Consider the following 27,234-nt stretch of genomic DNA (forward strand, 5'->3'; position numbering starts at 1 on the left):
ATAAGGCTTCTGTAGTTACTTATCTTCAAGAACTCTTCATGAATTTATATCACTCAGCCTCTTGAAGTTTGTATTCTTGCCTCTCTTCCATAGGGATTGACCTATCTTTCTAGCCCTATCTTTGCTTGTCCCTATATGAATCTTCACCTTTAATTAAAATAGAAATTTTATTTGCACTCGTGCTTCTATTTCTTTATTCAAGCTGTTTACTCAACTGGAAAATGTATTCTCTGTTAACCTCACCTATTGACATATTGGATTATCAAACTCCCATCTCTAAACACATATTCTCTAAGAAACCTTCCCAGCATTGTCCTCCCTTCCTTCAATTGCATAACTAATCTTCTAATTATATTATAATCTCCTCCTAGAGAGTTCATTTCTATCTTCCCTATTTTATCTAAATCAATACTTTATACATAGAAAGTGCTGGATAAATATTTGAATTAGGTTATGCCATTTCCAAAATGCAAATGTGGAAAAGACAGAACTGACCTTATATTGGCTAGAGCAATGTGATCAATAGTGTCTGAAAACTCCATTTGGAATGTTTTCACAGTCTTGGTAATGGTTTCTGTGACTTTACAGTGCTCTGTCAAGGGCTCCCTAGCCATAAAAAAGCAATGATGACCAACAGAAATGTATGCCAAGCATGCCTGGACTTCATATGGTGTGACATTGAGGAGTTAAATAAATTTGATGATACAAAGAAAAAGAGCCTAGTCAGAAATTATTTTCAAAATATTTTTATTGGGACAAGTGCTAAATCATTAAATGTCTACACAATCACTTCAACTCCAGAGCTAAGATCAATGAAATAACTGCAAATGGGGTGTCTTGCTAGGAAATTTTACAAGGGTGAAAATAGGCACTGCTGTAAAACTTTGACAATTTTTTTTTTAGGGCCCCACTCGCAGTATATGGAAGATCCCAGGCTAGGGGTCAAATTGGAGCTGTAGCTTTCAGCCTAACCACAGCCACAGCAACCCAGAATCCGAGCTGCATGTATGACCTACACCACAGCTCATGGCAATGCCAGATCCCCAACCCACTGAGTGAGGCCAGGGATCAAACTCACATTCTCATGGATCTCAGTAAGGTTCGTTACTGCTGAGTCACAATGGGAACTTCCAAACTTTGACAATTTTTATACGTGTATTTATTCATTTTTTATGTGTTTATTCCATTATTATTAATTTAAATTTTATTCAAACAAATCATCCTATCTAAATCTCTTACATAATAAAACTACAAGATGCATTTCTTCACAATACCTTGACCTAGAACATAACTTCACATCTTACAATTATGAGCCCTTGACGTGAGACTGTCAACCATTCTTTTTGATGCTGAATCATTGGCAAGAATGAAGCCCTCAATGTAGGTCTTGTTCTTAAGCTGAAATATAGTATATTTTATGATTAAGTATTGATGTCAGAATATGGGAACACACTAAAGGAGAAAAAAAACTGGGGATTTTGTGTGTATTTACTTACATTTATTGCATTTTAAGTTAAATCAGTTAATCAGATAAAGTTAGCTTTTAAAACTCCTTAATGGAATCTATACCTTTAAAATAAAATTTATCCAATGAATTGTCTAATTTCTACTTATATTAACACTTTATATTTCATTAGATTCACTCTTAAATTTTGCCTTTTCCTTACTGAATTCTCAGGCAAGTTCTTTTTTCTTCTTAGAAACTACATGGCATTTAGAAATTGATTTCAATTGAGTCTAAATTTATCAATGCAATTCAAGAATAAATAAAATATTATCATGCAATTATAAATCCAAGAGAATTAAATCATATTAGTCACAATTCCCCTTCTCAGTGTTTCAGGATCCTGGTCACATATTTAGAGTATGGCTCTATGTAAATTAACCATTTTCCAAATTATTCTAAATTATTCTTTTCCACTTATCTTTCTCCTCATCTATACCCACTTTTTTGGTCCACATTACTCTTAAAAACAGTTAAAGCAGCCAGAATCACAAGTGCCAGTGAATCTAATAAAATTAAGATATAACTCACCTGGAGGAAGAGGAGCATTTTTAAAAAAATGTTTCTCAAGATGATAAAACTAATACTCAAAAGAAGAGTTAAATGGAGATTAGAATGCATTTCCTTTGAAAGTAAGCTCTACTTATTTCTCGTCAAAATAATCTAACTGCATTTTAACCTTTACATTCTGATTTTTAGAACTAGTAAGACTTGCACATCCCTTTTCGATCTGAATATTTAAATAGAACTGCTCAAAATACCGCTGGCTTTGAAAACAAAGTACTTGTTTTGATGATATATACAATGGATGTATATAGAAAAGCATCTGTCATACTTTATCATCATATGTTTTATTTTCACTTGTAAATACTGTCAACATTTAAAGCTGAGTTAATGGAACACCAGCAAGAAATGGAAAGCTAATTATATTAAGCGTTTTAAAGTATTTTAAAATATGGTCATGCTCAGATAGACTTGAAAGAATCCCAGAATTAAAACTGCCCCCCATGATAATGAACAGGCTATAGCTTAACACATGGAAATAACCATGATACATTTTAGTGAAATGTATTCTTCATCGGCACTTCATTTTTTGCTTATCTTTAAATGAATGTTTACCTTAAGAATGTCCATCAATACTCAGTGTTATAAAAATGAATGCTTGAGCAATCTGTAAGTGAATATATACATGGCCAAAGTTTAATTTGGCTCTCCATTCAAAAAAAGCAGTGTCGGTGGATATTTGGGCAATATTTAATTCATGCTCACTTTTTCGAGGCTTATAAGCAAAGTGAAAAAACTCAGATGTAGGTGGTGGGTACACAGTGGAATATATTTAGATTTAAAAACACCTTATATATTCTAAACACCTAGGTATAACCATGCCAGGGCATACTCATGTATTCACTAACCATGGGGTGTCAAGTGCACAGGTGATAGCACAGGCATAATAGACCTTAATCATAAACTTCTTCATCCTGGTAGTTGCTCTTGGCAATGGAAACAATTTTTGAAGCCTATATCCAAGATCACTGTGGTGATTTTCCAGATAATTAGGTGATGATGGATGTATAGGGAGCTTTTATATAGTTGATAGGCCAAACTGGTTACAGAAATCTAATGATCAAATCCTACCGTTAGCTCTCCTCTTAACAAAACAGATATTTTGGAAACTATTAACCAACAGGCTTTAAACTATATTAAGACTATTTTTGTTCTGGTCTCTGAAGAAGTGAGAGAGCTCCCATACTTGCTCACTGGAGGTACCTGTAACAAAAGCCAGCTTTAACATGATTTTTGTGCCTGCTCAGGTTTTCTTAAAAAAAAGAGACTATCATAATGAATATGATGTGTGAAACTCATATGATTTTCCATTTTCAAGAAAAGAGATATGATTACAATTGATAACAAAGATGCGAAAGTGACCAGATCCAAATTTAGGAGCTGGGAAAGGTGATAACACAGGCTTAAAACTGCGTTGCCAGAATATTTCTGTTCTGAACAATATTAATAGCATTTATTTAAGACCATATTCTCAATGTGGATTTCAAATCAATTTGCTAGATGATAATTCTACAATAAGCCACAGTAAGTAAATACAAGCCCTATTCTTCGATGTTTTCTGTTAATTTAAGGAATGTAACACTTTTTGTAGGGGGTTAAGGAAAAAGTCAGTTCTTTCTGCATTTAATTTCAGCATTGGTATATCTAAACATTTCAGTGTTAAATCTCTTCATTCTTCATAAATGCTATGAAGCTGAGAATAAAATGGTTAAATATAGCATTCTTCATTATTTTTTTCACCTTGTATTTAAAAGAAATGACTTTGATGGTTTCCAACCTAGTTGTAAATCACAAAATCTAAATATAACTAGAGTTCTATTTAAACTTTCATCAAGAAATGAACTGGATTAAAGATAAAGTGAAAACTGGCTTTTTCGTCTTTAATTAATAAAACATTTAAAAATAAATTGATTTCTTTTGGGGAGTAAAACATAGAGATCAATCCAAGGAAATCATGGTTATATGTTTTTAACTAGCTCTATTCCAAACAGAACATACAAATAAAAAATAAGAAAAAGTCAAATTAAGAATATTTCTAAGGCAAAAAATTGACATAGATATTAGGCATTGGATTAAGATGATAGATTAAATGATAGATTATATTTTAAAAAAACCTATATTAAAATCAATTCATCTTTAAAATGTGAATCACAGAAGTTATAAATTCAAAATCCTAATAGGACATATGTAAAAATAAAGAAAATTAAAGTACAAATATATAATATTATTTTAATATACTAAATTTTGCAACTAATCTGTTTTATATAAATTTAAATTAATCCGAAAGCTGTTACTTAATTTACCTATGAATAGTTCAAGTAACTAGTCACATTTTAACTGTAGGTTTCTGTTAACTATTCACAATTTAATTGTTGGTTTCATGTAACTGAAGGACACTGGGTTATACTGGATTTAGTCAGACTTCTTATGATTTTTGCCTAGTAAGCAGAATTTATAAGTAAAGATAGCCAACCCAATAAACCAGATTGAACAGGGCAAAAGCTGTTGGGAAAAATATGCGAGAATAGGAATCAATTTTGGCAATGCGTATGTGTATCCTTCCTTCCCTCCACGATCCTGTCTTGCAGTCTTCAAAGCAACAGAAGAAGCTGGCACAGTCTTTGCCCTCCAAACATTGGTACCCATAATCATCTTCTCCCTGTGGCAGAGTGAGGCTATTCATTGGAATCAGAGTAGATCCAGGATGGAGTCCAGAGGACATCTGAGTAAAATAATAAATGAGTTTTGAGAAAAAAAAAAATAGCATAAAAGAAGATTAGTTTGTCTCCTCAAGGCAAATGCAGAGACTGATATGCAGTAAAAATAATCCTAATTTCCAAAATCAAACAAATATTTAATCCTAACATGTTTTTGGTTCATAATTGACTTTGTAACATATACAAACACTATTTTATATTCCAAAGATTTTGCAGAAAATACTCAAAATGAAACATATTTTATACCTTTAGGAAGTTGAACTACTAAATTATTATTAACCATGAATCCAATTCTAAAATGAGAATAAACTACATTTTTCTATGATTTTTATACTAGTACATTTATAATGCTATAAACATTTGTTGGTTGCTATGGTTATATTCTATATTTTAGTAGTAAAGAGAATAAATATTATAGATGACATTTTGATAAAGTGGAAAACTTTGAAAAGCTGTGAATTAATAAAGGATAGAAGATTGGGAGTTGCAGATAAACACAAGCCATCATATTTGGGAGAAAGAGCATGCAAGCGTTGAAAACTCAGGTTTGGGAACAGCTGGTATTCACAACTCTGCTCATTCTACCAATGTAACTATCCTCATAAGTGAAATTATATTAGCATCTAATTTTTATGATGGTCGTGATAAGTTACTTTAATAATATGTAAGATGATCAGTGCTATGTCTTGCCCAATAATAACAGTTATTTTTACAAGGATCATTTGGGACACATATCAAATTAACATTTTATGATATCAGGGTTTTTTTTGTTGTTGTTGTTGTTGTCTTTTTAGGGCATATGGAGGGTCCTAGGTTACAAGTTGAATTGGAGCTGTAATTGCTGGCCTACACCACAGCCACAGCAATGCTGGATCCTTAATCCACTGAGTGAGGCCAGGGATCAAACCCTCATGGATATTAGCAGCATTCATTAACATGTGAGCCACGACAGGAATTCCAATACCATATTCTGAATAACAAATAATAAGAATTTTTAAAAATATAAAAAATCAAGCATGGCCAGGATACTGTGGAATATTAAAGCTGTCACTTTGGAACAATCACTTTGGAGGAATCAGTCACGTTGGAGTCAGGATCTGTGGAATATTAAAGCAATCACTTAAGCTGAAATTCCAGCTATTGCCCAGTACAGCCATGTGACTGAATAAGAAATGTCACTGATCTTTTGTGTCTGTGTCTTTTGCTGTACCAAAGTCTTAATAATAATACATAGATCTGATGGAGGTTTAAATGAGATAATACACATAAAATAGCAAGTGAAATATTTGAAACATGTCAAGGAAGTTTCTGCTGTGGCTCAGTGGCAATGAACCTGACTAGTATCCATGAGGATTCAGGTTCGATCCCTGGCCCTGCTCAGTGGGTTAAGGACTCAGCATTACCATGAGCTGTGGTGTAAGTCTCAGATGTGTGTTGGATCCTGCATTGCTACAGCTGTGGTGTAGATTGGCAGCTGTAGCTCCAATTTGACCCCTAGCCTGGGAACCTCCATATGCCACGGGTGTGCCCTAAAAAGATAAAAAAAAGAAACATGGCAAGTATTCCACTGCCAATCAATATTATTTGTTGTTGTTGTACTTGTTATTGCTACTGTTGATTCCTAAAAAGGATATATCAAAATTGGCTATAGTATATGTGCTAAAACAAGCAGTAATAACAATAAAAACTTGGACCTTATCAAAAATGTTACTGAAGCGTGAATAAAATGGCAAAGACTGCCTTTTTAGTAACTCTTCATCCCTCAGAACTTCCACATATTTCAGAGGTTAAGATATGAATCTCATAATTTATCATCATTATTTTTATTATCTAAACACTGAATACAATACTGAGATTATAACAGTTGTTTTATCCTGATTTTAAATTCTAGTGAAAATGTGTATAAATTTTTTTAATCCTACGTTATGAAATCTCAAACCATGAAGAGTAAACACTGTATAAGAAAGATTTAGAAAATTAAACAAAAAAGAGAATTCCTTAAAATTTGGGTCTATATTCAAACCTATTTTATTTCTTAAAAGAAATATATAATCTGACTCACTAAATATTACTCATTTAGTAGATGCAAAAAGAAACAAATAATCATATTTGGTGATATTTTCAAAAGATAAAGGCATAACACGTCATAATATCTATGTTAGAAACAAAATGTGCAGCCTGAAGATAAGAAGCAATGCCTTGAATACAAGTAAATGCATGATTCCACTTGCCTAGATGTAAAAAACAGCAGCAGTATATTATTAAATGTTAATGACAGATCTTTTGAGGTTGACACTTGGGGATACTTGACTAGATTCCTAAATTTTAGTGTAGCATTAAAATTATGTATAAAAATGAGATGAATTGATATTCATTTTCTTGTCACTTAATACTTAAATATCATATGTTTCAATGTTGATCGGAGTGAAACATGGTTAAAATAAAAGTTTGTTGGCATAAAACTCATTCCATATATCACTCAGAACTACCATAAATGGAGAGATGGTGTGTGTGTTGAATGATATCAGTTGTGCCTGAGAGGGATGATTAAAGTGCACAGAAATGGAGAAAAACTGCACATGGTTCATTTAAAACATGGACTAATCTCTGGTGGTGATAATTATGGAGAGCTTCTACTGCAGTGACACTTCAGATTGACAATTTTCTACTTTCCTGCTCCCTCCCCCAAAACACCCCAAATTCATAAATTGAAAGAGACTACATTTCATTGAATGATGAATGTGACAGGAAATGAATTTTATATATGCTGAGAAAAATAGCCAACAAGCTGACACAGTATCAGTAAAATAAAATGTTTTTGACACATAGATTTGTGACCTGGAAGCCACTGAAAAATTAATTGGAAGAATACAAACATTACAAACATTATTTGTCTGAAGTACAACTATAGAACCCACCTTATAATCCCTCAAATAAAAATCCTGCTGCCCTCTATTATAGCAAAACATTCAAAAAATAAAATAGATCTGTTTAAATGACATTAAAAGAAACAACATCATCTAATAGAACTTCCTTTTACTTCAAATGATGTAGTTGTGAGAATGAACCATTTTTTGTTGTTATTTCAAAAAGTCACTACAAATATAGGTGAGCCTAACATTCTGAGAAATAAATCCAATTCCCACTTTTGAAGATATATATATATATATATATATATATGTCTGGTTATTTATTAAATACTATTACTCGTATATTAATCATATGGTTAAATATACAAAATATATTTTAAGCACCAAGATATACTAATATCAAATAAATAGTAAATAGTAAACTATTTCTGTACAAATTATATTTATATATGCATTTACACTATTCTGGAATTACTATTTAGATCATGTACTAAAATCATTAATAATATTATTAAGCAATATGATTAGCAAACATTATTACATTACTGATCTTGTGAAGTATTGATTAATGTCACTATTATTAATTTCCCATTCAAAAAGTTGCACATGAAAATGTCAAACTAAGCATAGATTTTCTCTATTCTACTTTCATAAGCCCTAGCTATGTATCAGTCAGAATTTCAAAAATTTAAAAATCCACATCAGTGTTAAAAATAGACATGAGGTGGATTTTGGTGATGCCGTGCTGAGCTGTCAATTTTCATACTCCGAGAATTAGAAATTAATTGAAATAATTATCAGAGGAAAGTAAAAAAAGGAAAACACAAAACAAAAAACAAAAACAACAACTAATTCTGAGGGTTGGAACCAAGGATGTGGTGCAGAGAATTTTATTCTTACTTGTATATTTTTACATTATTTGAATTTTTAATTTGTTTCAACCATGCACAAGTAAGTTTCTTGCTGTATTTCACATGTCACAAATATCAAATAATCCTTCCTGCGAGCTTTGCTACATACCATTACAAGAAAGAAGGTTTATAGTTTGTGAAATTGGGTATTGATATAGCTTTTCATTATTTTTGTACTCTGAAAAGTAGAAGAATGTTTATTTACATAGATATGCACTGATATAAGACTCCTTTGTGGAGAAAAATCTGTGGGTTGGGTGCTGTGAGCAAAAACAAAAATCATGACCTTTCACACATGGTCTCTACTCAGATACCCTAGTTCCACTCTCAGTAATAGGTTACTTCTTGTACTACTGCAATAGTCTTTATCTTGCTGCTTATTTTGCCATTCAAGTATACACTCTAAGCTATGTATAGTTATCTTTCAAAAACATAGAACCACACATGCCATTTTGCTCAAAAATATCCATGACAGGGCAAAATCTAATATAGTACTGGAGATTTTCCATTCTTGGCCATAAACCACTTTTCTATCTTCAGTGTGGGTTATTTTCTTTGGCAAGATTCCTATTTTTCTAAACCAGCACTGTCCAACAGAACTTTCTGCAATGATGGACATGTTCTGCATCAGTATTGCCCAGTATGGTAGCCACGAGTTACATGTAGCTATTGAGCACTTTAAATGTGACTAATGCTGCTAAGTTACTGAATTTCAATTCTTGATTGATTTTAGTTAATTTAAATAAACCTAGCCATATGGCTAGTGGCTACTGCATTAGACAACCAACCTGTGAAATACACTAGTGCACTTTTTATTCTCATATGTTAGCCTTGACTTGGCCTTACATCATGACTTCTGACTTCACTGTTCTTCCTAATTTGTTCTCCTGAAAACTGCAACTTATTCTTCAAAGAATTACTTCACTGATGCCATGCTTTCTCTGTAATTTTCTCTATCCAATTCCCTTTGAAATAATTAGTTTACATACATTTTGAATAAACTATGCACAATGAAATGAAAGAAGGCCACCCACTGCACTGTAGCTGACAATAGCCTTTTCTCAACACTATGCACTTGTGAAGTCACTATTTCACAGACCGTATTACATGATGCTTCAAGATTTCCTCTGTGCAAAGGACAGTCCACTTAGGTGTCACTTTGTGGTACCTATCTCTATTTTAATACAAACATCTTTTAAAATATTTTAACTTATGTTTTATATTTTATATGTAACAATATTTATACCATAGAAAATATTCAGCTGCTGAAAAAGTATTTGAAATCAGTCATCTAGTTGCTAATTCTATATAGTGCCTTTGTATACTTTTGATTTTATATTGGACTGTTATTTGTATTGTACCTTATAATCTTATGTTTACACTTTGAATGAATTTTTTCCACAACTAGATGTAAATATCCCTGAAAAGAGAATACATTCTTTCATTATTCTTTTAATAGTGCCTTGTCCATGGCTAGTGAAATAAACTTCCATCATTTAAAATTTTAGCCATTGAGAGAGTGCAAATAAGTAAGTTCTGTCCTCAAATAGTATATCAAATTCCTGATGCAGGCATAAGACATTTTTATGAGATTTCTTATCATCTATGGGCTGAATTTGAATTTCAGCATGAGCTACTTTTGTTGTTGTTGTTGTTGCTTTTAAATTTTAGCACCACACCTGCAGCATATGGAAGTTCCCAATCTAGGGGTCAAATCAGAGCTGCAGCTACCAGCCTATGCCACAGCCACAGCAATGCGGGATCCAAGCTGCATCTGCAACCTACACCACAGCTCATGCCAATGTTGGATCCTTAACCCACTGAGCAAGGCTAGTGATTAAACCCACAATCTCATGGATACTAGTCAGGTTCATTTCCACTGAGCCACAGTGGGAACTCTTTAGTTGACTGGTTTACTACTATTACTTTTCTGTGATTTTTACCTGTTTCATAAAGTATCTTGATACTACAACACACATAACTTCCTACGTTTTCTTGAAAATAGATATACCCCACCTGAATCATATTCTTAATGAGTAGAAATAAAAATACAATAAAATATTTTGGATGGTAATATAGTCCAAGTCCAAATGGCATTGTCATTCACAATAAAAAAATAAAGAAGAAAGAAATAAATATGGGCATAAGAGAAGGACAGAAGGAAGAAAAGAAAATTGGAAAAAAAGGAGGGAAAGAGGGAAGGAAGGAGGAGGGAAGGGGAAAGGAGAAAGTAAAGGATCGAGAGGGAGGGGGAGAGAGAGAGAGAAAGGAAAATAAACTCCCAAACAATTGAAACAGGTGTAAAGGCAGGATGCTGCAAGATTTCTGGGTCTCAGCTTGCATTTGATTCTCCTGCCCAGGACAGAGGAAAAACACAGATTCTACAAAGCCCTTAAATAGAACATTTTGAGAGAACAGCAAGTAGACTGTGTGTTCTCCATAAAAGTGTGTTGCGATTTACCTGATTAGCAAGACCTTATAGCTGAGCACTGAACTAGGCAGGGAGTTAGATTTGATCACTGATCTAGTTTTTCACTCAAAGTGTCATTTAGTATTGAAAAAGCTCACGAGGCACATAACTGAACAAAAGAAAAACCTGTAGAATTTTATTTTGGATGACTTTAAAGAAAATAATTTTCATACCCAAGTAGTCAATCATGTATCAGTTTAACTTTTGATATTTGCAATTTCATACTTCAGAATTCTCTTTTAATTTTTAGTCCTTAATCCTTTGTATTAAATATTTTGCTTCCTAGGCTTGATGCTAAATTTTAAATACTCAACATATAGATTTTTTTTTTCTTAAGTAACTATCATAGAACTGTGCCCAGAACATTAGTGTCCTCAACTGATATTTGATGAGTGAATGATTAAATGAAAATTATAATTTTAAAGTTTGCACTACAATTTTTAAGCTTCCCAAATAAATGAGACAGCTCATCTAATTATGTGGCTGAGAGCACATAATCTGGGGTCAAATGGATTATCTGTAGTCCTATAGTGGCTACTTCTTTGCTGAGTGGCCTTTGATAATATTAGTACCGAATATTATATACATAGGATGAAATTTGAGAATTCATGTGAGCTGGTACATTGCCTGGCTCATAATGTTAATTATATTTCTTATAAATATTTTCATTCAGAATTTCCAAAAATAAAATTGTCGAGGTAGTAATTGAACATAGCTGTGGATTAGTAAATCATGACATGGGAAATCTAGAGAGAATGCTTGACTTTGACTAAAGAGGGGTAATAGAAAATCTGTGTATTTCTTTACCTAAAATTCTAGCAAATGGATGTAAAAGTTGAAGTTGTTTCTCCCTGATGCTGTGTCCATACAGAGTCCGTAGTAACTCCTATGGATAAGCTAAAATAACACCAAGTTGAGAAAGTCACAGGCTAATTCTACAATCTATGTTCTGAAATATGCACCACCAACAGTGTTCTGCTTCCTTGGAGTATTGTGGGAATATGAAAGCAAATACGCAACGGTTTGGTCCTTAGAGTACAACATAAAATGTAAAATATAATCTAAAAGGATGTGAATGTTCCCTAAAGAAACTGTTGAAAAATAGGGGAAGGGAAATAAAGTGTTGAATCCCGGAACTTACAAATTGAGGACATAATATGAAAAATCCCATGCCTCATTTTGTGAACACTATAGTAGGTTTATAAGCCACTCATGCATGGCTATTTTATACGGCCCTTATGTATATTGGTATTTTGGAACAAATCTTTTTTAAACATATTTACTGGAATCAGCAATGACTTGGCTTTTCTGTCAATATTGGAGAAATAGATGTTTACTTTTCTGAGTCCTGTAACATAAAGGAAAAATTACAAGCTTGAGCTCTGGCACCAAAAAAGTCTTGGGTTTGAGTCTTGTATCCTTCACTTCCTAAGGCTGTCCTTGTGCAAATTACTGAACTTGTATTTATAAGGTTCCTATGGGCATAAATGGAATCATGCATGTAAAATGCTTAGAGGAGATTCCTGGCACAATTAGTAAGCATTAGATGTTACTTTAATGTTGTTTTAATTGTCATTATAAGAATAAATTATGGTTAATTATCCAACACTTAAGTATGTTAAAATCAGTAGAATCCATTTTAATTTATCAACTTGATATGATGCAAGTTTAGGTAGATATATACTTGGGAAGAGGGAATATGAGAGTATAAATATACAAAAGCCAAAAAGAACTTACAGCTATGTCTTTCAAACATAGCTGAGTACTAACATTAAAAAGGGATCTTTGGCGTTCTCTTGTGGCACAGCAGGTTAAGGATTCAGCTTGTCACTGCAGCGGCTTGGGTCATTCTGTGGCACAGGTTCGATCCCTGGCCGCATAACTTCCACATGCCATGTACGTGGCCAAAGAAAAGAAAAGGGGGTAATCTTTATATCTAAAAATTAAGTTGATTTTATGGGGCCCCCATGTTATAAGCCCAAATCCTAGAGCAAAAATAGATTCAAAGAGAGTTCTTAAATAATGCTTTAGGTACAAAGAATTTAACATTTGTGGACAATTTTATAGTATAAGAAACCACCCTTTATGAAGGTGATCCAAGAGTCTTTTCTAGGGAAAAATATAAGTATACTTCCATTGGTAGGCAATGTTAGGTACTGCAGTTTCACCTTAAAATTATTTAACTTTTGTCAGGGTACCTCAAGCATCCATATCAGTCTTAGAAAGTATAACATGAGAATTCAAAAGAGTATCTTCAATGCTAAGTTGCTGTATATAAAACAGATACTTTTAAACATACCGAGGCCTTGTTTTTTGGCTTTCTTTCTCTAGTGGTCTTTGCTTTTTTGTTGCTGGTAAAATAATGCAAGGTGCCATATTCCATCAAAGCTGCAAAAACAAAAATGAAACAAACAGAAACAAAGAGATCCATCGCAGTCACGTAAGAAACCTTAGGTAAGGACTTCCTGGCAATTGTACTCAGAGTTGTCATAGTCAGAACTGTAGTGATACCTGTGGAGGGAGGGAAAAAATAAATGAATGATGAAAAATAACTTAGACCATTTTTACTCTTCCATCTGATGTGGCAATACTGTGAGCAGAAATAAACAATGGAAACAAATGAATTTGACTACTCATGATTTGCAGGAAAAAAGTGTCCTGATAACCAGCAGCAACATTGTGTTCAATGTGTGAGTTTTAATCATCCAAATTCTCCAACCTGCAAGTAGTTGATTCCTTGTACCATCCTTCCCTTCCTCCATAATAATAGGCTATACAGTTTCAGCTGGCCTGAGCTTGCCTGGAAGAACAACTTTTTTTTTGCTATCTTCTTTCAGCTATGTATGGCCTTAGTCTGAGATCTAGCCAAGAAGAATTAAGTCAAGGGTGTAAGCAGCCAAAAGATGGCATTAAAGAAACAGAAATGCCCTTCTCTCTTCTCTTCCTCATAGCTTTCTGCTGGAATACAGTGGTCAAAGCACCACTTAATTAAAGCTATAGTGATTTGAGGTTTCCTGGCACACACAGTTAAAGAATGAATTCAAACTAGGATAGCATTTTTAAATGAATTAAACCTATTTTTTAATCTCAAAGTTTAGGTAAAGAATACAGGGAAACATATTAAAGGAAAACTTGTTTTGTTTTGTTCTTTAGGACCACACTTGCAGCATATGGAAGTTCCCAGGCTAGGGGTCACATCGGAGCTGCAGCTGCTGGCCTACACCACAGCCACAGCAACACCAGATGCTTAACCCGCTGAGTCATGCCAGGGATGGAACCCACATCCTCATGGATGCTCTTTGGGTTTGTTACTGCTGAGCCACGACAGAAACTCCTCAAAGGAATGCTTTAAAAGTACAGAGTAAATCTTCATATTTTAAAGGACTCGGCTTTTAAATTTGGGATATTCACCTGGGCCCCAGCCCTGTAGGTGTAGTTTTGGGGGTGTCTGTTTCTCTTTATCCGTAGTCTTCTTCCAGTTCTTACCATGCTAATTTTAGCCTCCCAAACACACAGCTCCTTATGCTATATCTCTTCTTATCTAAACTGCCTTTTCATTGTTTGTCTCATGATATAAGATACCATGAATGGAATTGTTTTCTCTCCAAAAAGTGTTAAGTATAATGACAAATGAATCTCAATTTGGCCAGTTATTTATAGAGTAGCAACATCTGGGTGGAAAAAAAAATAGAAAGTGTCTCTTTGGTATGGTGAAGGCATAGCTACTTCTTTCCCTTGCGTCTACATTGAAACATGTCTTAATAATAATTCCTTTCATAGGCCCATCTTTTTTTTTTTTAATCATCACTTAGGATTTAAAACAAAGTTAAAGTTGAGACAGATATGATGAACCAGAAGTCATGGAGGCAAATTTAAGTTCAAATTCTGATGCTCCCAGCTATTATCTCTGTGACCTCAGGGAAGTTTCTTAACACCTCTGTGCTTCTCATCTAAAATAATTGCTGGAGCAGTATAATAAATTTTGTATAATGAATTTATACAAAAGGTATTTACTTATTTTCTTAAAGGGGATACTTAGAATATCAATTTAAAATCTTTTTTCCTTTCCAACATTAACATTTTAAATCTAGAATTTCCCCCCAAGCAATGTTTTAGCTTCATCTCACAACTATTTACATGTTAAATTTTTAATAAAATTCAGTTTGAAGTATTTTCTTATTTCCCTTTTGATTCTTTCCAAGTAAATGAGGCCATTATTAATTTATATTATTTTTATTAATTTTTAATTTACTTTCATTTTAGTCAGAAAATATGCTCTGGAAAATTTTAGTATTTTGAATGTTATTGAGATCTTGGTTAATGTTCTGTATGCACTTGAACATTGTGTGCATTCTCGAGTTAGCACAGTGTTTTATAAATATCAATCAGGTTCAGCAGTTAATAATTGCATTCACATTTTCAACATTGTATTTTTCCATGTAATTGTTCTATCAATGAAAGAGAAAGTTTTAAAATGTCCAATTATGATTACAGATTAGCTATTCCCCCCATTATTCCTGACAGTTTTTACTTGTCATTTTTAAACCAAAACAAGTTTTTTCATATGGTAAGTGCAAAATAATTTCAGCAACTACTAGTCTCTTTTCTTTACTTGGTGCTCTGTTTTGTTTTGTTTTGTTTTGTTTGTTTTGTAACTTATTAAATCATAATATTCCCATAGTCAGATGGAAGTAGATTTCCCAAGGTATTCCTAGCTTACATAATTATGTCCCATCCCAAGTTTAAAAAAAAAAAAAAATTGGGAGTTCCTGTCATGGCTCAGTGGTTAATGAATCCGACTAGGAACCATGAGGTTGCTGGTTCAATCCCTGGCCTTGCTCAGTGGGTTAAGGATCCGGCATTGCCGTGAGCCGTGGTGTAGGATGCAGATGAGGCTTGGATCTGGCCTTGCTGTGGCTCTGGCGTAGGCCGGCAGCTACAGCTCCGATTCGATCCCTAGCCTGGGAACCTCCATATGCCGCGGGAGTAGCCCAAGAAATGGCAAAAAGACAAAAAAAAATTAAAACTAATATGTTCTTTGATTTCATTTTCAATGATGGAATTAAATTTCATGTTGCTAAAATACTATTACATTTCTATTTCATAAATAAAGGAAATCCATAACAAAACTGAGGTTCCAGACATTTATTTATTTAATTTAGAAATGATTATCATAGAATTTAGCTTAAAAATAATAATGGTGGCTTTCCTATTAAATTTCCCTGAGTTCATGAAAATAAGAAAACGTGGAATATTAAGAGGGTTCATTGATATTCCCCCCCCGCCCCCACCACTTCCCCTGCTCAAAATCCTGCAATAATCTCCCATTACATTTGGAATAAAATACAAGGCTCTTCAAATGACCTACTAAAACATATGTTCTAGCTACTGACCACCTCTCTTATCTCATTCTCTATCACTGTTCAGTCTCCTATATTCACAGTTGTCTTCTTTCTGAGCCTCAAGCCTGGATTTCAAGGAAGATCCTACTTTGGATCTGTGTGGTTCTCCACAAGATAACAGAGTAAACAATATATCTGCCTATGCCCCCTACCATTCTCTTGCCATTTATTTTGCTTTTTTTTTTTTCACAGCCTTTATTACTCACTGACTTTTTATTACATGCTTTTTATACTTGTACATACCTGTATACCATACTAAAACATAAATGTTTTATGTTTTGGTATGACCAAGAGCACTTTACAATACATATTCACTGTTAACACTGCAGCACCTAGGACACTGCCTATTTCACATAAAGCATTTGATAAATGTGTGTTAAAATGCAATGTTTAATAAATGAGCTCAGGAAATTGTCCTTCAATGATGTATGTATGTATGCTTGTATATATACTTAAAAATAAAACCTTAATTCTCCAACAATGTAGGACACAATTGTAAGAAATATTCTTTAACTTAGATCTGGGTATAGCTTATTTTTATGGTTGGTATGATAACATTAAAAAATATGAATTCATGTAAAACACAATTCCACAATTGGCTATCCTCTTTCATGATACTAGTACACAGGCTTTTGGCTTCATATTAACCTAATGGTAGAAATAATCCATTCAAATTCTCTTTGGGAAAGAATATGAGAATAATGTTTAAAAACAAAATACAGTATTTAATTTATACTCAGAGTAACATACAAAAAATCTAATTTATTTACCTTGAACATAAAATAATTTTAAATAACTATAGGAAACACAACTCAGATGTGAGTGCCTTTTGTCTCCTAGCTCTGTCTACACCTCTCTATGACTCCCAAGGAAAGGCATTTCCAAGTACAAAACTAGGTACTTCACATTTTATCTTGCCACTTTTATGTTATGGAAATTCCTAGATGTACTAAATGTAGTTATTCATCAGCTATCATAGAAACGACATGAAAACCTCTATATGGTAGAAAATAGAAACTGTTCCAACTTCCTTTATGTTGTTTAAGACCATTATCGGTAGTGTGATTCATGTCTTGCACTGATGTTGGGAATGAATCAACCAATCAATAAGTTGTTTTTGTATGTCAATACATGAATTTATGTTATCTTTTTCTTTTTAAGTAAATGTATAGTAATTTAGACATATTTTCTTACATGACTTTCATTACTTTAATATATTGCTAAAGATAGCTAGGAAAATTCTATTTTATCAAATATGAATTACAAATTACCCTTTTAATCAATACTATTGTACAGGCAACTCTCAAAAATATTCACAGACTAATTACACATTTTATAGATTACAGAAGCCCCAAACTTCTTGTTCCTTTCAGCAACCTGCCCTTTGGAACAGCTGACCATTCTGTAGCACCACTGTAAGAGCAGAGGATTTCAAAGCCTTCTAAACACACATCGGTCAGTAAATACTGGCGATTAGTGATTCAGCTAAAAAATAAAATCTTGATAAAAAATGATTGAAAACGTTGACCAAATTTAAGATTCAGGGATTAAGTATGACTTTCATCTATTAATTAATACTTGCTTAGTATTTACACTTCCCTTAACCTCTGCTAAGGACATTTCTAAAATTTCAAGCTCTTTACAGTTTTATTTCCTACTTATTTTTTCATATATTTGTTTCAGTAACATTGCACTAGAGTATCTATCCACTTTTGCCTGACTGTAGTTAGAGGAATATTTCTAATGTATTAAACTTTGAACTTTTATCACATTAAAATGTTACTAAAAGTCTTATGACACTATAGCATAATATTACATGTCATACCCAGTGATGTTCTGGCAGGTACTGCATCTTTATTGATCCAAAAGGATACCCAAGAAAGAACAACTGTCAGGATACATGGAATGTAGGTCTGAATAGTGAAATATCCCATTCGTCTGCTCAGGTCAAAAAAAATTGTCATGATAATATAATCCCCTGGAAGAAAAAAATATGTTTTATTTTGGCTATAAAATACATATACATGTTGATTTAAATATAAATTCCATTTGATGCTAGCATTAGTCAGAGATTTGTTTTCTCTTCTTACCAGAGATTGTGTGAGAGATTTCAGTTGTGTTCCGTAACCCTACAAATGCAAACTGGTATAATCTCCAATATTTAGGATCAGCCACTTCTACAGAAGGCTTTTTCCACTTATACTCAATTTCATTTTTAGGGTATCCATCTAGGTAAAAAAAATTAAAAATATATACATTAGCAAATGCAAATCTGTAACTGTTGCAACATAGCATTATCCAAAGGCATTATTGGAAATTCTTCCATTTTTATTATATTTCAAATAAAGAAAAATACTGCATGAAATTTTTGAATATAGTTTAAGGTATAATAATATAATGATTAAATAATGATAATTCATGTAACACCACTTAATTTTAAAAAGAAATCTTTCTAGCATTCAGGAAAAACCATGTGTCCATCCCAACATACTAGTACCCCTCCCAACCAGAGGTAACCACTAACCAGATTTCTGTGAAACTCTTCCCCTTGTTTTGCAGAGGTTCCCAGGCTAGGGGTCTAATCGGAGCTACAACTGCCAGCCTATGCCACAGCCACAGCAATGCAGGATCCAAGCCGTGTCTGTGACCTACACCACAGCTCGTGGCAATGCCAGATCCTTGACCCACTGAGTGAGGCCAGCGATCGAACCCGAAACATCACGGTTCCTAGTTGGATTCATTTCTGCTGCACCACAATGGGAACTCCATCTTATAGTTTTTTTTTTTTTTTTTTTTTTTGATAGCAATTCTGAAAAATATAGTTTAGGTTCTTTTTGAACTCTGGCTATTGCCATGCTGGATGCATTATTTTAAATCTTCCTTCTTTTAATATCATATTTGTAATAGTTATTCATGCAGTTGTATGTAGCTGTAGTAAATCTGTTCTGTTGTAAAGAAGTACTGAAGTTTACCGATTTTGGTGTGTCGACATATATAAGATTTCCTATTGACAATTACTAACACTGCCATTAGCAACAGTATTGTACATTCCTCACAAAACACTGTGTATATGCAAAAGTTTCTCTGGAATATATACTATGAGACAGCATCAAGCTTTATTTATTTATTTACTTATTTATTTATTTATTTTGTAGAGAGTATAATAATCTCATCTCTCACCAGAGTTTGAAATTACATGTGGATCCATTTTCTCATTAAAGTTCATGTGGACAGTCTTCTTTAGGGGTCTGGAGGGTATATTCTATTTCACTTTTTCTGATTATGAATAAAACCTAGAACATTTTTCATGTGTTTGTTAGATCTTTGATTTCTTCTTTGAATAACCCCAATGATTTTATTGGGGTTTCTTTTTGGTCTTTCTTCTTGTCTGAATTTTTTATGTATTCTGAATACTAGACTTTTGTTAGTTATGTGTGTTGAAAATGCCTTTGCCTTCTCTGTAGCTGTCTAGAATGGAAGTATATCCTTTCAAACAGGATAGGCTTTTCTTTTCTGCCACACGTCTGGGAAATCCATAGGGCTTTTTGGACTAATCAAGTGAAGAACATTTGGGAAAATCCATTCGGGGTTGGGCTTTTGATCAAGTCCTCTCAAGGAATTATACCACCCTGGTATGCTAATTGCAGAGGCAACTTTCCCTTTAGATCGTAGAGGTTGTATGTGCACATGCAGGTGTATGGTGGTGTGCGGAGTACTCTTCCTGCTACCCTAAGTGTCCAGCCTTCTGTAACCCAGCTCTATGTAGAGATATGTTTTGTTACATTTCTAAGCCACAAGCCTCTCAAAATCAAAGTTCAGATTTATCTTTTTGGCAAATGTCCTCAGGTTAAAATTGCCTATAAACTTTATCTTTCTGGCTGTAACTTTTAATGTAAATTTTTATGACTGAAAATTCCTTCCTAGGAATCACTTACATGTTTTTGAGGAGATTTCAATAATAATAAAATATTATAAGTTGTTTTGAACAGACAGCTGCTTCTACCATATTACTGGAATGAAATTCACTATCAACTTTAAAAAGTTCTAAAACAGTGTTACATTTTCCACCAGGTTCCTCTAATCAGCCATGCATTAAAATTATTCTCCTCTTTGTTGGCTTATTTAAGGATCTGTTTTCTCTTACTCTCTCCATCTTATCTCTGTTGTTTAAAAGGTTTAGCCATCTTGTTTTTCTATATCTCCCACTCTTTTTCATTGTAATTATAGAGGTAACAAAGTATAGTCATAATATATAGGAGTGGGGGCACAAATAACAAGGAGCTAAATTTTATGGTATTGACTTGATAAATGGGACCATAATGAAATCTTCCAAATATATTTGTTGCGGAATGTTAGATGGAGAAAGCTTAATTCTCTACTGGACCCATATGAAGTGCATGAAAAAAGTCAGCTATGGTTTTATTACATTTATGTCAGTGAGACCCAATTGCACCAACAGGGATAGGATATTAATTCCTAATAATGACAATCAATGCTAAAGAGATCACACCAACGATTAGGCAAGATATCTAGGGGAGAGTAAATATATCTCCTTCTTAATTGCTACATGTTTAAATATTTGTATATCAGCTCTTCTTTGAATGTTCCTATTAATCAAGTCGTTGTTGTTATTTGACTGTTTTATTCATTGAGAAGTCAATGTTAGAAAATTAAAGCAGTGAGATATGAGAATATGAATTAAAAAGGACATTTTAGTGAGACAAAAATTATAAAGAAAAGTCACTGAAAATCTTTAATAAAGGACAACAAGAGATATATGGGAAGTTTTAGGATGATGAAGCAGGAAAATACTAATGAATACTTATCAATGGTGAATAAAATCTAAAACACGATTATCTGAAAAACAATTCTCAACAAAGGAATATAGCATTTTATAATTCATAGACAGACAAATTTTTTTTCAAAACTTGATCAATTATATATTATGCATAAAAAAGTTTTTATATATGTGAGGATAAATATGTTAGTAAATATATAATTTATATTGATATAGAAAGATTATAACTATTTCCTTGCCACAAAATACTAAGGTTTTGTATCCAAATGATTTCTCTTTAATCATTTCTGTTTCATTGGTTCTTTTTAATAAAATAAACTTATTTCTACCTTAGCTTTTCCTACTTATTTAATATTAATTTTTTTATTCATCAAACCAATTCAATATATTTTAAAATATAATATAATAAAGTTAAATCTGGCCTCCAGGATAATTATGAATTTTATTGTCACTTTTTAATTAAAAATTAGAAAATATGTCATTTGTAATTTCATCAAAGACAGTTGAATATAGTCTACATTTCTGAAAATTGTGGTTTATTTCACTTCATTTTACATTTTAAAATAGACAGGATCAGAGGCTATAAAATTCATGAAAATATCAAGGATTGTATCACTTACAGCTTGAAAATTCCAGTGGACATGAATGTTCATCCATAGGAAAGTTATGAAGCTGAAGGTAACATTCTGCATTAATTGTCAATCTATTTAGATGGAAAAATAGATATTAAATAATGAGAAATAATATCAAGCATTAAAAATCTTTTGTCTAATTCTTAATCATGATTTTGGTCTATGATGATGGACTGTGATGCACTGGAAAATAATAATTCTAAAGTTTCAAAGTCTTAAGTAGTAATATAACTTTCATAAATAAGAAAATTCTGACATTTTTATCTCCAGCTAACTAAGATACCTCACAAATAACCCAAGTTTGATCTCTGTTTACAGTTAAAAATCCACATTTCAGGATCTCAACAAATACATGCATGCACACACATGCAGATTAGCAGAGGATATCTGGTTAAATATGGTGATTTTTTTTCTCTTTATCACAAACATCATTCCATTAAGAGGATGATCCTTAATAATGAGTAGATATGTTCAAGACAATGAATTAAATAAATTTGAATATTATACATTAACCTGAATGTAATCCTTCTTTAGGGATGTTACTACACCACCGAAAGGAAGAGTATTTTAAAATGCTATAGCCGGATGGACTCCCAGAAAAAAATCTCCATCAATCATTTGCCTTATATATTAAAAAACATAATGTTTATGCCACAACCTTTTCTTCTGCTTCAAAGGAGGGAAATCAAAAAGTTTTTCCTCTTTGCTTTTAGTGAGACTGAGCTTAAACAGGTGTTTCCAAAATATTTCATCATTTTAGATTTTAGTAAATAAAAGAAGCTTCATATTTCTTCCTTCACAACTTGGAAAATAACTTCAGGAATTGATAAAATATTTGTATGGAAAATATATTAGAGCAACTACATGGTTTTGTAAACAGTGTGCTTGGGCTTTGGGATGGAAATCCTGTGAAATCAGATTGTTATGATCATTATACAACTACAGATGTGATAAATTCATTTGAGTAATTAAAAAACAAAAGCAGTAATACCTTAGTGTATAGAGGACTCGTCCATCATTCCAAATTCGAAGAAGACGATTAGGAGTGGTTATCCAATGAGCATCAGATTTTCTTGAATTTCTGAAGAAGGTGTCAGGAATCCAAATTTTTCCAACCATATTACTGTTAAGCATAAGCACTTTCATGGTACTATTGAATTTTAAACGACTATCAAACCAGGTTTGGGCAAAAATTATATCTATTGTGTATTCCTAAAAGATAAAAAGAGGAATAATGATATGTGATAGTAAAGCCACTATTTTAGATGTTTTCTTCAGAAGTTTGAATTTTTATATCTTAAAGTTTTTGTAAGTAAATAGCACTTAAATTCAGTCTTTTTGGAGAAAAAATGTATATCATTATCTTAATGTTTTCAAATGTTTTAAAGCAACCACACTCACAAAAAGAGAATCCCTATTGAGCACTTACAACATGCCAAGTACTGTGTTGAGTTTTTTGAGTATCATGTCATTAGTTACTTTACTACAACCCTGTGAAATAAGTACTGCTATAATATTTATTTTTGAGGAATATTTACTCATAGAGATGTAAAATAATTCTCTCCACTGAGGCATTGCAGGGTGAGTCCCAAATCCACATACTTAACAACCACATATAGTAGTGGTCATAGTAGGACCTGATATGTGCCATAATTAGAGCAGAGCCTCTGTCCTTAATCACCAAGCGACTGTAAGTAGGAAACTGCGTGGTTAAAAGAGAATTCTTAGGAGTAGGTGATTAAGTATAACCTACCTTTATATCCTGACAATAATGCCAGCCATATTATAAGCGTTAAAATTTATTTGATAAAATTAATGAATAAGAATTTGTAATCGATGCTACTGAAAAATGAAAGTGATTATATGTACATGTGTGTATAACTTTGATATTAAAAGAGGAGAAAAGAGTAAATTGGAAAATACGTGGTTTTATATGAGTTACTTGTGGTGGGAGAGTTTTGTTACTCAGTCGACGTAATGCTAAGTTTTGTCCAATTTACCTGGAGGGAAATATTTAATAGAATAAATGGAAATATAATTGTGTGTTGACTAGTGAAATAATTTTTAAAAAGTGGTTGAGAGAGTAATAAGTAAACATATTATGAATCAACTTGTTAATAGAGAAGCTGGATCAAATCTTAGTTTCTAGGCAAGATATTTATAATTAGAAATTACTTGACTAGAATATAGAGAGCAAATTGAGAGGAAAACCTCATTTTATCTATTTAGATGGTTTTTTTAATTGAATAAATTTGACATGTAACATTGTCTAAATTTAAGGTGTAAAATGTGTTATTTTGGTATAGTTACATATTGTTATATGATTACCATTGTAGTTACATTTATTACATTACCTAATTACAGTATGATATTATTGTCTCTATACATTAAACTGTGTTATGAGATTTTTATTGTTTAATTAATACTCCTTACAAGTTTATGCCTTTGGATACCATGACTTTATCTATTTTGGATGAACACTGTTGCAATTTAGGAAAGCCACATACATATTAATAATTATTTAAAATCCAACAAGGACCTAAACATTACATAGTTGAGTATGGGATGTATGTGTATAAAGGGATCAATATATAGATAAATTATTATGGATAACTTGTCTATATAATAATGTAATTGATTGGTTATCATTCAATAATCTTCCCATATATTTAACATCTGTTGTGTGTCATGTATTGTTTTTCATGGATGTGGAGATGTGACATCCTTGTGCACAAAAACATTGAATCATGATCCCCTCTTCACATACTCTTGGTTGCCATTTAATCAACATTGTATATCTGAAAAGGAATACAAAAATAAAATACCTTTTAAAATTGCACCCCAAAAAATCAATACCTGGGAATACACCTGACCAAGGAGGTGAAAGACGTATATGCCGAGAAGTATAAAACATTAATCAAGGAAATTAAAGAAGATGTCAAGAAATGTAAAGATATTCCATGCTCCTGAGTTGGAAAAATTAATATTGTAAAAAATGACCTTACTACCCAATGCCATCTATAATTCAGTGCAATCCCTATCAAATTACCCATGACATTTTTCAAGAACTAGAACAAACAATCCAAAAAATCAAGTAGAACCACAAGAAACCCGGAACTGCCAAAGCAATCCTGAGGAACAAAAACCAAGCAGAGGCATAACTCTCCCAGACTTCAGGCAATATTACAAAGCCACAGTCATCAAGACAGTGTGGTACTGGTACCAAAACTGACATACAGACCAATGGAACAGAAAAGAGAATCCAGAAATAAACTCAAACACCTATGGCCAATTAATCTTCGGCAAAGGAGGCAAGAACATAAAATGGGGAAAAGAGAGTCTTTTCAGCAAGCATTACTGGGAACCTGGACAGCTGCATGCAAAGCAATGAAACTAGGACACACCCTCACACCATGCACCAAAATAAACTCAAAATGGCTTAAAGACTCAAATGTAAGACAAGACACCATCCAACTCCTGGAAGAGAACATACGCAAAATATTCTCTGACATCAAACTTACACATGTTTTCTCAAGTCAGTCTCCCAAAGCAACAGAAATAAAAGCAAAAATAAACCAGTGATCAAACTTGTAATCAAACTGACAAGCTTTTTGCACAGCAAAGGAAACCAAAAAGAAAACAAAAAGACAACTTATGGAATGGGAGAAAATAGTTTCAAATGATACAACTGACAAGGGCTTCATCTGTAAAATATACAAACAACTTCTACAACTCAACAGCAAAAAAGCCAACAACCCAATTGAAAAATGGGCAAAAGACATGAATAGACATTTTTCCAAGGAAGACGTACAGATGGCCAACAAGCACATGAAAAAATGCTCAACATCCCTGATTATTAGAGAAATGCAAATCACAACTACCATGAGATACCACCTCACACCAGTCAGAATGGACATCATTAATAAGTCCACAAGTAACAAATGCTGCAGGAGGTATGGAGAAAAAGGAACTCTCCTGCACTTTTGGTGGGAATGTGAGCTGGTACAACCACTAAGAACAGTATGGAGGTATCTTAGAAAATTCTACATAAAACTACCGTATATATGACCCAGCAATGCCACTCTTGGGCATATATCTGGACAAAACTTTCCTGAAAAAAGACACATGCACCTGCATGTTCATTGCAGCTCTATTCACAATAGCCAAGACATCAAAACAACCTAAATGTCCATTGACAGATGATTGGATTAGTAAGATGTTGGTATATATACACAATGGAATACTACTCAGCCATAAGAAAGAACAAAATAATGCCATTTGCAGCAACATGGATGGAATTAGAGACTCTCATCCTGAGTGAAGTAAGTCAAAAAGAGAAAGACAAATACCATATGATATCACTCATATCTGGAATGTAATATATGGCACAAATGAATCTTTCCACAGAAAAGAAAATCATGGACTTGGAGAATAGACTTGTGGGTTACAAGGGGGAGGGGGAGGGGGAGGGAGTGGGGCAGTTGGGGAGCTTGGGGTTAACAGATGCAGACTATTACCTTTGGAATGGATTAGCAGTGAGATCCTACTTTGTAGCCCTGGGAAGTATGTCTAGTCACTTATGATGGAGCATGATAATGTGAGAAAAAAGAATGTATACATGTATGTGTAACTGCGTCACCATGATGTACCACAGGAAAAAATTTAATAATGTATTGGGGAAATAAAAAAAATTACAAAAAAATATATTTCAGTCCCAACATAGGCATATGGAAAACATAAAACAAATGAAAACTTTTGATTTGTACTAAGTAAAATTTAAAAAAAAACATTGTATATCTGAGTTACTTTGTACTTTTGTATGAAATAAAACAGCAGAAACTGCTTAAGATAAAGGATACCCACAAGGATTATGGCTTGGCAAAAATCCAACATTGGTTGGTAGAGGAAATATCAAGCTGCTTAGCAGGTATACTTGGATGCAGTAATCCTAACTGGGCATTATAGATGACACTTGAGGAGTTCCCACTGTGGCTCAGTGGAAAACAATCTGACTAGCATTCATGAGGACACAGGTTTGATCCTTGGCCTTGCTCAGTGGGTCAAAGGATACTGCATTGCAGTAAGCTGTGGTGTAGGTCACAGATGCGGCTTGGATCTGGTGTGGCTGTGGCTGTGGCTGTGGCATAGGCCAGTGGCTACAGCTCTGATTCGACCTCTAGCCTGGGAACCTCCATATGCTGTGGGTATAGCCCTGAAAAGATGAAAAAACAAAACAAAACAAAAAAGAACAACGACTCTTGAGAACTAACTTGTTGAGTAAGGAGAGCAGATATAGCAAGCACCTGACAAGACCTTCTGTAGGACCTGTTTATAAGTGTGCTATTCACTGTTGGAAGACTTATGAT

General features: G+C 33.1%; 1 protein-coding gene across 1 annotated transcript in view; it reads right to left on the reverse strand.

Annotated features, from left to right (window-relative positions):
- Positions 1-4,304: 4,304 nt before the first annotated feature.
- GABRG1 (gamma-aminobutyric acid type A receptor subunit gamma1) overlaps positions 4,305-27,234 on the reverse strand; it is a 57,521-nt gene continuing 34,591 nt past the window's right edge. Inside the window, exons 4-9 of the mRNA XM_047798775.1 lie at positions 22,860-23,080; positions 21,857-21,939; positions 18,529-18,666; positions 18,264-18,416; positions 13,336-13,547; positions 4,305-4,790 (exon numbers count right to left, since the gene is read on the reverse strand). Of these exons, the coding sequence (XP_047654731.1) occupies positions 4,521-4,790; positions 13,336-13,547; positions 18,264-18,416; positions 18,529-18,666; positions 21,857-21,939; positions 22,860-23,080 (1,077 nt within the window). The 3' untranslated portion in view covers positions 4,305-4,520. The remainder of the gene's footprint in view (positions 4,791-13,335; positions 13,548-18,263; positions 18,417-18,528; positions 18,667-21,856; positions 21,940-22,859; positions 23,081-27,234) is intronic.

Source organism: Phacochoerus africanus, chromosome 10 (assembly GCF_016906955.1).
Source record: "Phacochoerus africanus isolate WHEZ1 chromosome 10, ROS_Pafr_v1, whole genome shotgun sequence".
NCBI classification, from domain to species: domain Eukaryota; kingdom Metazoa; phylum Chordata; class Mammalia; order Artiodactyla; family Suidae; genus Phacochoerus; species Phacochoerus africanus.